Below are 17,019 nucleotides of genomic sequence, written 5' to 3' on the forward strand. Positions count from 1 at the left end.
CTCTAATTGGTAAGCAGGTGTGCTTTAAAGAGAAGTGTATGCAATACTCAGTTCTATAAATGTATTTATAAATACTTGGTCAATAGCAAAATCGGGCTATTTATATCTATCACTCTATTACTGATATTCCTGCCTAATAAAAATAGAAAATACAAATTAGTATTCTACTGTTAGAAAAAAAAATACTTTTATTATTTCCAAACAACTTTCCCACTAATCTATGCTCAACAAGAAACTGATATATGTATCTGAATTTAAAATCCTTAGAACACATTCTCAAACTAGGTGTCAGCTACCAATTACATTCACTTGCACCCAATACTACTAAAGAGCACAGTATATCCAGGAATAATGATAATGTAATCAACTACTAATGTTCTACTGCTTCAGGTAAAATGAATTACTTAATACCAAAAGAACTGATAATGTAAATATGTCTTTACAATACAACACTACACAGCAATTCTGCTAAAGTTTCAATTGCTTAAGCTTTTGGACTGTATCCTGGAGGCAGTTAAAATCCTTCCGCAGGTCCTGCGGACTATTGAGAAACCACCGTGCAGCTCATGGTCGTCTGAAATAGTTTCAAACACCAGAAACAGAAAGATGAACAAGAATGGTCCCTGCACTCAAAGTTTTCAAGGGAAAAAAGGCTTGTTCACACACAGTTACAAGACAGAATAGTTTCCAATTAGTGAAGAGAGCCAAAATGTTGGCAGCTGCAGATCACAGATAATCAAGTGGAAGAACGGAAGAAGTTTAGGTGTTCTGACATGTGAAAGGATAAGGAAGCACACCATTGGCATGAGGAAAGGAGAAAATCTGAGAACTATCCTTGTGGAAAATGACAATGAGAAAAAGAGGCACTAACGATCACATGTCAAGGTTCAGTGGTTTGAATTCAGCAATAATCTTCTGATCTGGAGTTGGAATGAAGAAAGCCTAATATAAAATGTACACAGAGCTTGAATTTTATAAGGAGGGTATAAATGAAGGGAAGCCAGGCACAGGACTACAATGCTGGTCACGCAACTAAATCAACAGAATACATATTTTTTGTTTACTATATTGTACATATCCTAGTAGCTCAGATGGTAAAGAATCTGCCTGCAATGCAGGAAACCTGGGTTCAATTCCTGGGTTGGGAAGATCCCCTGGAGAAGAGAATGGCAACCCACTCTAGTATTCTTGCCTGGAGAATTCCATGGACCATGGGATCATAAAGAGTTGAGCACTACTGAGCAACTAACACTTTCATCTTTTTATTAATACTTAGGCATACCAGTTCAACTAGTTTCCATAATCATTTGGGTTACCAGAAATTTTTTATGATTATAAACAATGCAGAGATGAACCTTCTCAAAGCTCTCTGCACTCTTCCTCAACAGATGAGATATCCTTTTAGTCCAGTAAGACTAAAAGTTCAGATTGGAACTTGGCCAGGTTACTTCAGCTGCTCTGCTTTCATAGATGACTAAGTCAGATTCTGTACAATGTTCAACAAGATAGGGGCCCCTCTTCTCCTAAGCTTCCTACCTCTACAACTGTAACCCATTCCTTCTCCTCAGCCCTCTAAGCCTCCTCAATCTTTGATGAACCAATCTCAGAGCTGAGGGCCATAGAGGCCAGAGCAGGCATTCAGGGGTATAAATGCTTCCGGAGTCACAGAATGAGGATGGGAAGAGGACACTGAAGAATAAACCAGAGGACAGAATTGCTACATTGTTTATTAGTGGATGACATTTATCTTTTTCTTCCTTTTTTTGTTTACTCAAAGTGAGCAAGAAAGGGGGAGAAATGGAGACTTCTGTTTTTGCTGAATCAAGTCTCTGTTTGCATAGCTTTTACGTTTTTACAATTAAAAAAAAAATCTCACAGGAGGTAAGAATTTTTATGGTTAAGGTTAGAAATCTTTATGCACATCTTAAGATTCACTTATGACAAAATCCTAGAAGTAGGAATGTTAGATCAAGAGAGAGACACACTTTCAAGGCTTTTAACACTGATTGATGCAAAATATTCTCCAGAAAAGTTGTAGCAATTCACAATCCCTGAGATGGCATGAAAGTTCTTAGAAAGCAAACACCATGCCTGTTCATTTTTGTATCCTCATTGTCTAGAACAATGTTTTTTCCGATAGACACCTGTAGAATTATATGGTACTTCTTTTTTAATCAGAAGAGCACACAGTAAAGAACTGTGTAATTAGGATCCAATGGCATAATTTATGATTCAAATCACATTTAACAAGAATTGCCAGTAACAAACTATTTATTACCAATATATATCAGACACCATATTTTTGATTATGCTTCACATATCATTTACCATAAAATTTATGAGCTTTTCATCACCATTTAAAGAATAAATCCAGGATTTGGTGGCAGAAGGCCCATATTTGCTGTAAATTATAGTTCTATAATAAGATAAATTGGGTAGTTTCCTAAGGAATTGTCAAGCTTTTCAGAACTTCCAAGGGAACACTGCATATTCTTCTTAAAAGGCTATTCAAAAATGTTTAAAGAATAAACAACAACAAAAGAATATATAAGAAACTACTCAGTCCATCTATCTGACCAGTCTTTACTAAGCACTACACATATCCTAAGACATTTCACATTACTTTACCAACTGACTCCTTTATAGTTTAATAGTAAGGTTTCTTTTAATTATCTAAGATTTCTTCTAATTCAAAGTTCTACCTTCTATTCTCACATACCACCTAAAGAGAAGCTGCAGAACCTAAACATGGTTATGTAGCTTAATTCAGCAATAATAGCTGTGTGTAGCCTACAGCAGAAGAAATTGGTCTGTGGCCTTTAAAATGTTATTCCTTAAGCCAGAGCCCAGTTTCTTCATCTTCAAACCGAGGGAGACAAACTAAACCGGTGGTTTTTACACTATACTCCATCCAGGGAGGCACCACATCTATGAGGCCCCACCACATAGAATAAAGTGAGCACCAGGCAGGCAGGCTGCCAGAATGGTCGCTCACTTTGCTTTAACCAAATTAACCAAACTAATATTATTGAGCCCTCTGAAAAAGAAAGGAAAGCAAAAGTCACAGTCATGTCTGACTCTTTGCGACCCCATGGGCTACAGCCTGCCAGGCTCCTCTGTCCAAAGAATTCTCCAGGCAAGAATACCAGAGTGGGTAGCTGTTCCCTTCTCCAGGGGATTTTTCCCAACCCAGGGATCAAAGCCCTCCACTAAGAGTAAATCATATTTAAAACTCAAAAACCCTTTATGATGTGGTACTATTACTACCTTGAGTTTACATATGAAGGAACTGGAACTTAGTGGCTACAGACCTAAGAAAAGAACCAGGTTAAAGTCCAGGTAGCTGGACTCAGATCTGAAGTGTGTAATTAACAGTTCTCAAAGCATCGCCATTTTTAGCTGTTTTATATATGGGTCATTCCTGTAATATTTCACCTAGCAAATACTCTCCTGCTAAAAATAATAGAACTGGTCAAAAAGATGACTTCAAAGGCCTCTTTTCCAGCTCTAAAAATCCTACAACACTAAAATTTCTATTTTAAATACAAGTGGTGTAGCATATCACAAAAAGATTAAAAAGTACAGGTCCCATTACTAAATGCAAGTTGTTTATTACCTTGTGATCCACTGCATCTGTAGACTTTTGGGCCCCCTTTATTTATGAGGAAAAAAAGAAGCCAAATCTTCAACATTTAAAGATAACTTGAAATATGCAATACGGTAGCTGCTCAGAAAAGAATCTCATCTCTTCAAAACACTGCTACTTACATTAATTAATGCAGACTGGTGCCACCACCCATTTTCGGTCATCAACCTTTTTGAGTGTGCGTGTGTGTGAAAGAAGTTTATTGGGCAGCACTCTTTGCTCCCCATGAGGCATCAAGGAAATATAACTGGGCAGTGGAAGAAGCTGAACTGCAATACTGCAATGCAGCCACTAAAAAGCTCTCACAAGGGAACCCTGGAACTAGAATGGCCCATCAAGCTCGCCCAGAATTGAAGCAAGGGGGCTGCAAACTTTAGATGCGCTTTTATTTGGGGTTGTTTTTTTTTTTTTAAACAATCAAACTAACATGACTGATGCACTTTTATTTCTGTTTCAAATTCAACCCTTGAAATAATACCATGTTTAAAAGGCAAGATATGCATCATATAAGAGACCTCCCTGATGGTTCAGCGGTTAAGATTCAGGGGTTGGGGGTTGGATCCCTGGTGAGGGGACTAAGATCCCACAAGCCCTGAGGCCAAAAAACAGAACACAGAACAGAAGCAGTACTGTAACAAATTCAATAAAGACTTTAAAATACTTTTAAAAATTCCTTTAAAAAAAAAGAGCACATACAGTAAGTACTGAATTAAAACAAAAGGTAAACAGGTGATTTAAGATAGCCAAAACCCAAAAATGAAGTGACCTTTTTACCTAAAGAAAATCCTTTACCCTTACTATTACTTCATCACCCGCTAACAACAGTTGTAGTTCACCTTAGTTCACAAAGTAATTTCACAGGTTTCTCCAGCCCCCTAACTAGATTAATTCTCTCCCCCAATACCTATTCCCCAGACCCTATACACCTTTCGTGATCACTCGTAAGATAATGTGTTCAACGTCTGTCTTCCCCAGTCTGCTTGAAAGGCATTGGGCAGGGACTAGGTCTTTCTCACTCTCCATTGTGAACTCAATATCTGTCTTTGAGAATGATACAGAGTGAGCATTCTGTGAATGTTTAGTAACCAAGAGAGAATTTTCCCCCATAATGATCAAAAACTAAAAAGCAACCATTTTTCTGTTATTGATAATTATCTAAGTACTTTAATATGTGTGTCTACCAAGAACAGTACACAAACATGGTAAATCACTAGAGATACCCTATCATACCTTTTTTTTTTTTTTTTTTTTTTTTTTTTTTACTGATTTTTGGCTGTGCTGGGTCTTCGCTGCTGTGTGCAGACTTTCTGTAGCTGTGGCGAGCAGGGGAAACTTTGTTGCAGTGTGCAGGCTTCTCAATGCAGTGGCTTCTCTTGTGGAGCACAGGCTCAGCTGCCCTATGGCATACGGGATCCTCCGAGACCAGGGACCAAACCAGTGTCCCTTGCATTGGCAGGCGGATTCTTAGCCAATGAACCACCAGGGAAGTCTTCCCACTCCACCATATTTTTAGGGAACTTATCTGAACTTACTGACTAGACTTAGTTCCAAGTAGTAAAGTGAAGTTCTCTTTTACGTACCAGCTGCATACCCTTATTAAGTTGACTGGCCTTTAAGAGACAGTATTCTTTTCAAGGATAGGGCTTAAAGAGATTATCATCTTCTCTCCACCCTCTCAAGTCTAGACTTCTTGAAAACAAAGTCCTTACTCATAATTTCTTCTGCCTCACCTCACTCCTTCTGAACCTTTACTCACAGCAAACTGGCTTTCACTTCCACTCAACACTGAACACAATCTCTTCAAAGTCATCATCAACCTGGGATAGCTAAAGTTCAATGAACACATTTTCGTCCTCTTATTCAGTCTTAACAGTTTTGATCCTGCTTGCTTTTCAGTCTTTCAGGAGCAACCAAGGATTGCTATAGCTGATAAGTCACGTACAACTCTTGCAATCCCATGAACTCTAACCTGCCAGGCTCCTCTGACCATGGGATTATCCCAGCAAGAATGCTGGAATGGGTTGCCATTTCCTTCTCCAGGGAATTTTCCCGACCCAGGGCATTTTCCCGACCCAGGGATCGAACTCACATCTCCCGCACTGCAGGCAGATTCTTTACTGTTGAGCCTGGGAAGCCCCTTTAACTATATGTTCTTGTAGTGAACTACAACAGGAGTTGGAAGAAAAAAAAGTTGGGACGCTAACTCCCTACTTTATCCTTACAAACCTACTCAAAACATAAAGTAGTAATAAGAATAAACATAATCTACCTCCCCCACCACCTTTGAAAACTAAATGGGGTTATGGTAAAAGGGTGGAGGTTTGTTTAACTCAAAAATTAAAAAGCAGAAACAAACTATAAAATCTTTCAACTTCTACTGAAAAAGACAAATAATATATAATTAGTTACCCATTCCTATTTTAATGTAACTTTTGTAATTTTAAAATGCATATTACATTTCTGAACTTTAAATTACTTTAACCTCTTTAGTAATAAAATACGGTAGCTTTCAATCATGACTAGAAATGTCATATGACATTGACTATATTATTAAAAACACAATTTACTTCTCTTTAAAAACAGACAAGACTCTTAAAGTAGACACGTTGGCAGCAGCATAATTTTACTGAATTCACCTCATGCAATAAATCTTTCAGTACCACATCAAAGTTGGCTTTCTCTCCCTTCAAAAGAAATTAAAATCTGCATGTGAATTACAGAGGTCAATCTCATTCATCAATGATAAACCATGGACTCTGAAAAATGTCATGTTCCTTCATACCAGTTTCATAGCTTCTGAATCATAATAGATGTGCCTTCTTGTCTGGGAATGAATACAGTAATAGGAAGATTCAAATAACCTTGAAAATGTTGCTGTACTCTCTGTGTAAAATATCTCCTTGGTATCTTGAAAGTATAAGTCGCTCAGTCGTGTCCAACTCTTTGCGACCCCTATGGACAGTGTAGCCCACCAGGCTCCTCGTCCATGGAGTTTCCCAGACAAGAATACTGGAGCAGATAGCCATTCCTTTCTCCAGGGGATCTTTCCGACCCAGAGATGGAACCCAGATCTGCATTGCGGGCAGATTCTTTACCAAAAGAGCCACCAGAGAAGTCCCTTTGGTATCTTACTAGTCAACAAATCAACCTTAAATGCAAATGAATAAAATAATACTAATAATTCAGATTAATATCCTTGAAAGAATATTAACTACCTATTTTCCTCTTAGTGTGTTCCTCAGCTCTTTGTTTTGGATGGAAAACACTTTCATTAACAGGTAACACTGAGGAGCCCCCTCCAAAGATGAAGGACTTTGCTCAAGGCCATAAATAAGCCAAAATGGAAATGGAACTTAGATACCAAATGTGAGTCATTTAACTTACATTCTAACAGCTTAAGGTATCTCTTTTTTCACTAACTGCAATGAAAAACAAATATAAAATTTACCATCTCAGCCAATTTTAAATATCTAGTTTAGTAGCGTTAGCTATATTCACCTTGTCATGATAACAGCTTAATTTTTTAAATCTTTTAGTAGATTAATCTATTATTAAACCTATGACTTTGTAGAAATGTATCTTTCTAAATTTATTCAGTTAACTACAGAACAATTTTTTTAAAGTTCTAGAGTAAGGAGTCAGATAAGCCATTTTGACTTAGAGTACCATAGTGTAAGCAAACAGGCCAGATTGAAGGGACTTGCACTTCAGAAATCCGGCACACCTTGAGCACCAAAACATTTAACAGTAGTAACGGATCATAACTTACTGAATGAAGCACGATTCCATGAGTTCATAAATAATAATACAAGGCTAACAAATGTAGAAGGAACGATGGAATTAGAAAAATCACCATTTTACATCACAGCAATCATTTCTCAGGGAAGACGCATCACCAGATAAGACCAGTGAGTGAAAGGCTGATGAGAAACAGAAGAGTTATAGTCTCAATGTATATTCCCATAAATTAGTTAAAAAATCACAAAGGGAGGAGTAGTAATTTGACAGTGGAGAAACCTGGTGAATAACACTTTAGCCAAGTAATTAACACCACCAACAATGGAATAAACCAACATTATGAGCCTCCTAGTATGATCCACTGAGAACACAATACCACCCTGCCAAAAATACATAACCTGAAAGTAATCAGAGGAAACACCAGACAAACATAAATGGAGGACAGTCAACAAAATAGAAGGCCTGGAGGCTTCAAAAATGTCAATGTCATCAAAGCCAAAGAAAGGCTGAGGAGCCTTCTAACAAAGACTGCAGAGACATGAGAACATTAAATGCAAGGCCTGACTCGACTATCCTAGACCAGAGTAAGAAATATGTTACAGAAGCAAACTGGTACTTATAGAAATGAATAAACCCCAAGGTCCTACTGCAGAACATCAGAGAACTATAGTTAATATCCTGAGATAAACCATAATGGAAAAGAATATAAAAAAGAAAGTATATATTTGTATAACTGAATCACTTTGCTATATAGCAGAAATTAACATAACACTGTAAACCAACTATACTTCAATTTAAAAAACAATAAAAAATACTGCTACAAATGATTAACAAGACAACTGGTAATACATGAATTAATATCTGTAGATCAGATAATGCATAGTATTGTATCATAGTTAAACTTGCTGATTTTGCCAATTATATTGTGCCAAAGAATTGATGCTTTTGAACTGTGGTATTGGAGAAGACTCTTTTGAGAATCCTTCGAACAGCAAGGAGATCCAACCAGTCCATCCTAAAGGAGATCAGTCATGAATATTCATTGGAAGGACTGATGCTGAAGCTGAAACTCCAATACTTTGGCCACCTGATGTGAAGAACTGACTCACTGGAAAAGACCCTGATGCTGGGAAAGATTGAAGGCGTGAGGAGAAGGGGAGGACAGAGTATGAGATGGTTGAATGGCATCACTGACATGAGTTTGAGTAAACTCCAGGAGTTGATGATGGACAGGGAAGCCTGGCATGCTGCAGTCCAAGGGGTTGCAAAGAGTCAGACACGACTGAGCAACTGAACTGAACCGAACTGTGGTTATGAAAGGTGCATACTCCTTGTTCACAGAAAATACACTACAAGTTTTAGGAGTAAAGAGCATGTCTGCAAATGGTTCAGAAAAATAACAGGATGAATATATGAAGAGAAATAAAGCCAATATGCCAAACTGTTAACAGCTGGTGAAATTCATCAAAGGGTTTTGAGATTTCTTTGTGCTATTCTTGAAACTTTTCTGAAATTTCTAAATTTTTAAAGCTAATATGTATGTATATTTATGTATTCATTCTAGAAGTGTTCCCGCTATTTTCCTATATCCTTGAAATTCAAATCTCTTAGATGTTTCCAATGACTTTGGAGGAGCTACTTTACTTAGCATGACTTTAAATTCTGAAAATATGTCTCAAAGTCTTTGGCAAACCACAGTAAAGATCTGGAAATACTGTCCATGTATATTGGCAAACTGTGTTTATAGTGATTACTTAAGTTAGTCATTCCATTTTTTTTTCTGTTGAAGTGAAGTCGCTCACTCGTTTTGGACTCTTTGTGACCCTGTGGACTGTAGCCCACCAGTTCCATCCATGAGATCCTCCAGGCAAGAATACTGGAGTGGGATGCCATTTCCTTCTCCAGGGGGGTCTTCCTGATCCAGGGATCGAACCCAGGTCTCCTGCATTGCAGGCAGACTCCTTACCATCTGAACTACAGGGAAATCAACAGTGAAATCAAATAACTGAGTTAATAACTATAAAATAACTGAGTCCTAAATGCCCCCTCCACAACTATTTCTCTTCAGCCAGACTCCTAACCTGTCCACAAAACTACCTTCTCATTACTGTATATATTAAGAGTGTCACTCTGTTACCTGGGACTTTTTCCAAATCCATGACTTTAACTTGTTTATGTCTGGATCCGCTGAGGAAAATATCTGGAGAAAGACTGAAGGCTGACCTGAAGGATGTGGGTTTGAACTCTGTGTGTATGAGGGGGAGGGGGAACGGAGGGTTGGTGTTTTGTTTTTTTTTTAATGAAACAAAGAATACACAAGAAAAGGACCACAGATATCTAGAAAAATTGCTAACTATGTGTCAAGGAGAAAGTCCCAGCAGGATATAAGAAAATATGCGTGCACAAGAAAGTTTCTGACCCAAGTTTAGCAATCTTGTCACTTAACCTAACTGTAAATTAGAAAACCTTCAGAATCTACAATATAAATTGTTACTTGACTTGTAACTGGTCAATCTCCAAATACTATTGTCCCACAGCGTTAGACAAAAACATATTTTCTATCAGTCTTTCTCATAATAGAAAAATGTGGTAAACTCATAAGTTGTAACTAATAAAGCATCAAAAACTTAGCGCTACCAATAGTTCCCCAGCTACTTAACCAACAATCTGCTGGATTAAAATAAGCAAATTGGCCAAAGTTGTCAATACAATCACCTAAACTCACCACTGTCCCATACACCAGAGAGCAGACCAAGTTTCCAAAACCACACCGCCCCTCGCCCCCAGTACTTGACAGTGAGTGGATTCGAGCAGCCATAATGAGCCCAGGGAAAATGTTTAATTCTTTCAGAAACGTCACCTTCGAAGCTGAACTCAGGTTTTTAATTTTCTACAAGAAGGCATCATAGCGGCGACATTTTCCTCCCTCGGGTAAAGATTCCCCGGGGACGCAGATGCTCGCTCCCCGCCAAAGCGGGAAAACCTGGCGGCCCAGCAGTGCAAAGAGGAAAGCTGGAGGGCTGGAGAAGGGCTGCGAAGAGGACGCGGAGAAGGGACAGCGGGAGCGCAGGTTCGGTACTTTGAGCTGACCTCGACCCCCAGCTGGCGACCCGGAAGGAGGCAAGGGCAGGCCCCAAAACTTTGAACCCGAGTCCCAGTTCAACCTGGGCCTGCCAGAGCGAGGACCAGCTAGGTCTGGGGACGGCAATGACCTTCGCCCAGACCTTCACAGGAACAGCAGATTAAGCCCGGACCGTCACCGGGCTCGGCCCTCCCCGCCCGGACTCACCGCCCGCCGGAGCTGTCCGGGAGCCACGGCTCGGAACATAGTCTCTACACCGGTTCGTCTCACGGCAGCCGAGAGTGAACCGAGCTCCAACCCTCCGCGAGTCACCGTAAACCTCGCGAGACGCGGGAACGAGAGCTGGCGCCCCAGGCGATCGGAGAGAGCGCGAGTTTAAGGTTTCTGCCCGCCGATTGGGCGGTCGCGCAACCAACCGGGAGGGTGGAAAGTTAGGGGCTGGACTTGGGAGTGGGACCAGAGTGGAACTGTGTTAAATAAGGGAAGGCAGGGGCAAAGCGGGTCAAGTGCTGGTGACAGTAGCTCAGACGGCCTTTTAGTCCCAGCGTGCAGCGCTGTTACACTGGACTGATGACGTCACTGCCCTGGCTTCCCAGGCCTCTCGACGAAGTCCACCGCTCAAGCTCTAATTATTCGTCTGCCTGTTCATTTGATTACAGATACCAGTGCTAAGACCTGCAATATGCTAAACACATTTTTAGGTCAGAGTAATACAATAAAAGAATGCATGAAAGGTTGACTTCACCAGACTCTGAAGGAAAACGTATCATTACTATTACGGAAGGAATGATTCCTGGAATTGGTGATGTTTGAGCTGGGTTCTAGGAGGAGGGCAAACAGGGAGCCCAAACGAGGAAGGAACAGGACAGGAAGATCCCAGAACAAGGGGCAGGCTGCTGTGTGCTGCCTATAGAAGGAGGCAGATTGGGAAATGTCTTGAATTGGGGTGTAACATGCGGCCCCACCCAGGCCCTCTTCTCTCCCCACTCAGCCCAAACCACACCTTGGCTTCAAGCCCATGACTGCTAAATCCCTCCTGACCTTTGGATCCATTTATCCACTTGGCTACTGGGCAGCTCCTCAGGATGTTTCTCAACACCTCAGACGCACACATTCACAACTGACTGGGAATTCCCATCCAGACTTCATTCTCCGCCTGTATTCTGTTTCTCAGGCAAAGCTTTCCATCTCCACCCAACGGCTCAAGCCAGAACCTGAGGGTCACACTTGACTTGTTCCTTCCTTCATTTTCTATCCTATCAGTCACTAAATTCTAGCAATTCCACTCCCCAAACAGCTCCCAAATCCACCCAGGACTCTCTTCTCCCTCGTTCTGTGTTTACACTGCTTCAGTTGCTTATTTACTGTTCTCCCTGTTTCCAGTCTTCTCCATCCTTCAATCCATCTCACACTGCAACCAAAGGACACTTTCAAAAGGATAAACCGGTGATGGATTTCCCTGCTGAATACACTTCAGTGGCTCCCCATTGCTTTTAGAATAAAATGCAAACCCCTTAATGTGAGGTATAAGCCTTGTGTGAGCTGATCCCTTCTTCTTTTACTCCCCTTCCATCTTGCATGGCCATGCAGAACTTCCTTCACATCCTCCAATACCCTATTCCCTTCACCTCCCTACTCTTTTCCTCCTTCTTCTCCCCTTTATTCCTTCAACTGTTTAATATTAATACCTATTCATTCTTGATATTTCAACTTGGACTTTCCTCTCCCCCCTCCCGCCACCGCCACGAGTAACTCTGAATTAAATCTCTCTTCCATGTGCCCCTATTTTCACCTATACTACTTCCCCTGTATATGGAGGCAGTTGTCACATGTCATATGGAGGCAGGTGAGACTGGTCTGTCTCACCCATCTGTCTGTAAGACCTGTAAAGGCAGAGTCTGTCCTACTTGTTTTTATTAATGTGTCTTCACACCTTACACAGAGCCTGTCTTATAGGAGGCATTCAATCACTATTTGTTGGATGAATCAGCAAATCAATGAGTGGCTTGCTAAAGAGTCTGAACTTTAAGCAGGGGAGTGATATATTCAGAAATTCTTAGTTCCCAATTTTGTAACAAACTACCTTTCCAGCCTTGTCGAGACTACCAGCAAATCCCACTGGCTCTACCTTCAAAAGATGTACAAATTTCAACAAGTTCCACCAACATGTCTTCATTCCTCCACCACTGCTGCCTTCCCTCAGGCCCCTATCGTCTCTCCCCTGGATCATGGCAGGAACCCCCTGACTGGTCTTTCTATTTAAACCTATGCCTTCTGAAGTCTCCTCTCCAAGCAGCAGACTAATCATGTCCTCTGCTCAAAGTCCCCCTCTCCACTGCCCCCTGTCACTATGCCCCCCTCCCACTCTGCTGCTCCTTGAACACCCCAAGCAGCTCCCATCTCTGACTTTGCACTCCCATTGTTCCCTCTGGCTGCAATACTCCTCACCGGGGAACACGTGGCTCTGTTTCTCACTTCATTCAGGTCTCTGTTCAACAGCCACATTTTCAAAAAGATTGACCTTGGCCACCCTACTGAAAACAGTCCTCCTCCCTCTGCACTCTCTGCCATCTCCTTTGACTTTCCTTGTTGGCATTTATCACCACTTAACGGCTTATACATTTCTGTTCTTTTGTGTTTCTTGCTAATCTTGCATGGGAATATAAATTCCCTGGAGCAAGAACTTTGAGCCAACAAACATTTGCAGGCCTTATACTTCGCTTGTTTTTGCCTGTCTAGACCTGGCAAGACTTTTCCATCTGGCAGATTCCTTTGCCACCTTAAATATTCAGTCCATAGGCATTTCTTCTGTAAGGCCTTCCCCAAAGGTGAATGAACCATTTCCCCTTCTTTACTCTCCTGGTTCTGTGACCATAACTTGAACATCAGTTACATCTACTTAGACCACGTCTGCGCCCACAGGGTGGGCTGGAGGTATGGACCCCCTCTGGGAGCCCACATGTAGGAGGTGCCACTTAGTACTCCTTCTATCACTGCATTGCCTCCCAACCCAGTTTCCCAATTGGACAGTCCTATGGAAGTGGAAAGAAGAGGGCAGGGTGCTTTAAGTAAAAACTGAAAGGAGTATTTTACTAAAAGTGATGTGGAAAAATTGGTACACAAACCAACCTCCTTCCCTGCCTTCACACCCATGACAAAGCAAAACCCAAAAGAGAAGAGAGGCTTCCCCACCCCCATCCCACCTCCACCCTCACTGGGGCAGCTTGGGCAGCACCCAGGCTCCAGTGAATCAGCAGCAGCTGTGCCCAGCAGAGGCACGCAATGTCCACAGGGACAAGGTGGTTCCTGGCAGAGCAGAACCAAAACCAAGGAAAAGGCAGAAAACTGTCCAGGTCTGTGATAACTGACCAGAGCTGCTCATGAGCACACAAGAGACATCCCTTGGGACTTTGCGGGCGAGTGGTGGTCATTTAGTTCTATGTTCACAAGCCAGCCAGCAACCACCAAAAAACATGTGTACTAAAACATCTATCTTAGAGGACTTCCCCTGTAGATATCTGGGTGTCTGTCTTTCCCCCTCAGTTATGAGGTTCTTTTGTGGCAAGACCCAGCCAATGGTTTTTGTTATCTGGTTCATGTTTGCTGAGTGGTTGTAGACATGTTTGTTCAGAGAAAAGGGAGGAAGGGAAAGGTGAGAAGAGGGAGAAAGGAGTTGCCACAGTCAAACCCTGAAGTCTCCACAGTTAACCTCCAATCTCTTTGAAAAAACACCTCACCTCACCTCTTTCCTCCCCACAGGCCAGTTTCAGGAGCAGCTTCTCTAGGATTCCTGGTGAAAACTTAAAAGAGGAGAGTTCGTGGGATGAATTACAGCCCCAGCTGCAGCAGCTCTCTGGGGACCACACCTGGTACTCGCTGTCTCCTTCCTAGTCAGCCATGCCAAGTTCCTCTACCCTCAGCTGGTACCTCCTCTGGCCTCAGTGGTCTGCCTGCTGATCCAAGCCTCTGACCACTGGCCCTGCTTAGCCCAGGGTAGTTGTATTTGTTCATTTATTGTCACGACTGGGCAAGAGAGTACTGAGAAGCACCCAAGTGGGTCACTCTTGGCCAGGATGATGACTCTACTTCTAGCCTGCTGGTCCTTGCATACAAGGTGCCCAGAATGCCCAAGTGGCAACTGTGGCGAAATACTTCAATGGAAGTAAATACTCTGGGAAGTAAACATTCTAAATACTCTGGGCTGTGAAGCCTGGAATCCCAAGCTCCTCAAGAGCTCACAAGAGTGATGGTAAAGTAGGTCCCTCCGGCTTCCACCCCTTGCTTCCTGAACTCACATATTCTTACAGAAGGCATAACACCATATAAAGGTCTGTGATTCAAGATGCACATCCAACATTAATACCAGCTACGGAAGCATAAATGGCCAAATAGCAGTACTGCTGGGACTACAGCCTCGATCTGATATAAAATCTTTTTCTTCCCTGAGCTAGCCACCTTTTGTCCATCTGACTGAGTTAGTGAGATGTCATTGATGTAATGGAGCAGTGTGATGTTTTGCAGGGTGTCTAAACGGTCTTGATCTCTTAGGCTGTCTTACCATAGAAGCTGAAAGTTAACATAGCTCTGGAGTAAAGTTATAAATGTATAACATTGATGTTCCATGTGAATGCATACTGTTTCTGACCTACTTTCCTCATAGGTATAGAAAAGAACTTATTCACCAAAGCAGTGTCCACATAAAGTGTACCTGAGGCTGTGTTCTTTTGCTCTAGCTAAGATGCCCGAACTGGTGTGGTGGCTGCAGGAGGACTACTCCTCGGGTGAGTTTGGGGTGGTCCACTGTCATCCTCTGGGTTTAGTCTGGTGTCTTCAGGGATAATACTGATAAATTGATTGGAAAAATGAGAAGAATCCTTTAGAGTCTTAAAGGTTGCTTCATTATATTGCTGCCAAGGAAGCCCTCCAACTTTTACACAGGTTTTTTTTTTTTTTCTTTTTTTTTTTTTTTTATTATTATTATTTTTTTCCAGTGGGTTTTGTCATACATTGATATGAATCAGCCATGGATTTACATGTATTCCCAATCCCGATCCCCCCTCCCACCTCCCTCTCCACCCGATTCCTCTGGGTCTTCCCAGTGCACCAGGCCGGAGCACTTGTCTCGTGCATCCCTCCTGGGCTGGTGATCTGTTTCACCATAGATAGTATACATGCTGTTCTTTTGAAATATCCCACCCTCACATTCTCCCACAAAGTTCAAAAGTCTGTTCTGTATTTCTGTGTCTCTTTTTCTGTTCTGCATATAGGGTTATCGTTATCACCTTTCTAAATTCCATATACATGTGTCAGTATGCTGTAATGTTCTTTATCTTTCTGGCTTACTTCACTCTGTATAATGGGCTCCAGCTTCATCCATCTCATTAGGACTGGTTCAAATGAATTCTTTTTAATGGCTGAGTAATATTCCATGGTGTATATGTACCACAGCTTCCTTATCCATTCATCTGCTGATGGGCATCTAGGTTGCTTCCATGTCCTGGCTATTATAAACAGTGCTGCGATGAACATTGGGGTGCACGTGTCTCTTTCAGATCTGGTTTCCTCAGTGTGTATGCCCAGAAGTGGGATTGCTGGGTCATATGGCAGTTCTATGTCCAGTTTTTTAAGAAATCTCCACACTGTTTTCCATAGCGGCTGTACTAGTTTGCATTCCCACCAACAGTGTAAGAGGGTTCCCTTTTCTCCACACCCTCTCCAGCATTTATTGCTTGTAGACTTTTGGATAGCAGCCATCCTGGCTGGCGTGTTTTACACAGGTTTTAAATTGACTATTTTTTTTAATTAACTATTAATCACTCCTAGTTTTTTATATTTTTTTCTAGGGCATCAGTAGAGCTTAGCAATTGCCACCCAATGCCATTGTCTCATAGTAACTATTTCCCCTGTTTCTCTCAAATGCCTAGCATATTCCCTTCCACAAGCAAAGTATCCCAGTTCACCACCATTGAAAGCTGTAACAACTGCACCACTACTTTATGCAAAGGGTTATCTGTATTCCTGCTACTGGCAGTGAGAGGGGCCTCAGAACTGGTCTAGCAAAGAGTAATACAGCTCCAAAACTGCATCTCATCACCTGCTTTCTCAGACCACTCCACTTCCAATAGAAACACATTCCTGTTTCTTATGGAATCGGGCTCTGAGACAAGTTTAAAATACCTGACAACTGTTGGGAGGCGGTGCCCTTAAGATCCATACCTGTGTAAAGGATGAGCCAGAAAGGATGCGGCAGAGGGAAAAACTGGGCAGACATGCAACCTGAACAACAATCCAGTGAAATGTGAATTATTCTGTTATTGAATTAGATGGTAAAGCAGTGTGTTCATTATACAATAACACTATTGCCATGCTAAAAGAATACAGTATATATCAACATTAACAGACTAACCACATTACTGTCCACCCATAGGAGAACAATCATCAGAAAAAATAGAAAATTAAAAACGAAGGAGAAGGCAATGGCAACCCACTCCAGTATTCTTGCCTGGAAAATCCATGGACAGAAGAGCCTGACGGGCTATAGTCCAGGGGGTGG

At 41.6% G+C, this 17,019-nt stretch overlaps 1 protein-coding gene across 1 annotated transcript in view; it reads right to left on the reverse strand.

Moving 5' to 3' along the window:
- Positions 1–10,834, reverse strand: part of ETFA (electron transfer flavoprotein subunit alpha) — a 69,510-nt gene extending 58,676 nt beyond the window's left edge. Inside the window, exon 1 of the mRNA XM_061158916.1 lies at positions 10,674–10,834. Coding sequence (XP_061014899.1) covers positions 10,674–10,712 — 39 coding nt within the window. The 5' untranslated portion in view covers positions 10,713–10,834. The remainder of the gene's footprint in view (positions 1–10,673) is intronic.
- Between the last annotated feature and the right edge of the window lie 6,185 nt (positions 10,835–17,019).

Source organism: Dama dama, chromosome 13 (genome assembly GCF_033118175.1).
Source record: "Dama dama isolate Ldn47 chromosome 13, ASM3311817v1, whole genome shotgun sequence".
NCBI lineage: Eukaryota > Metazoa > Chordata > Mammalia > Artiodactyla > Cervidae > Dama > Dama dama.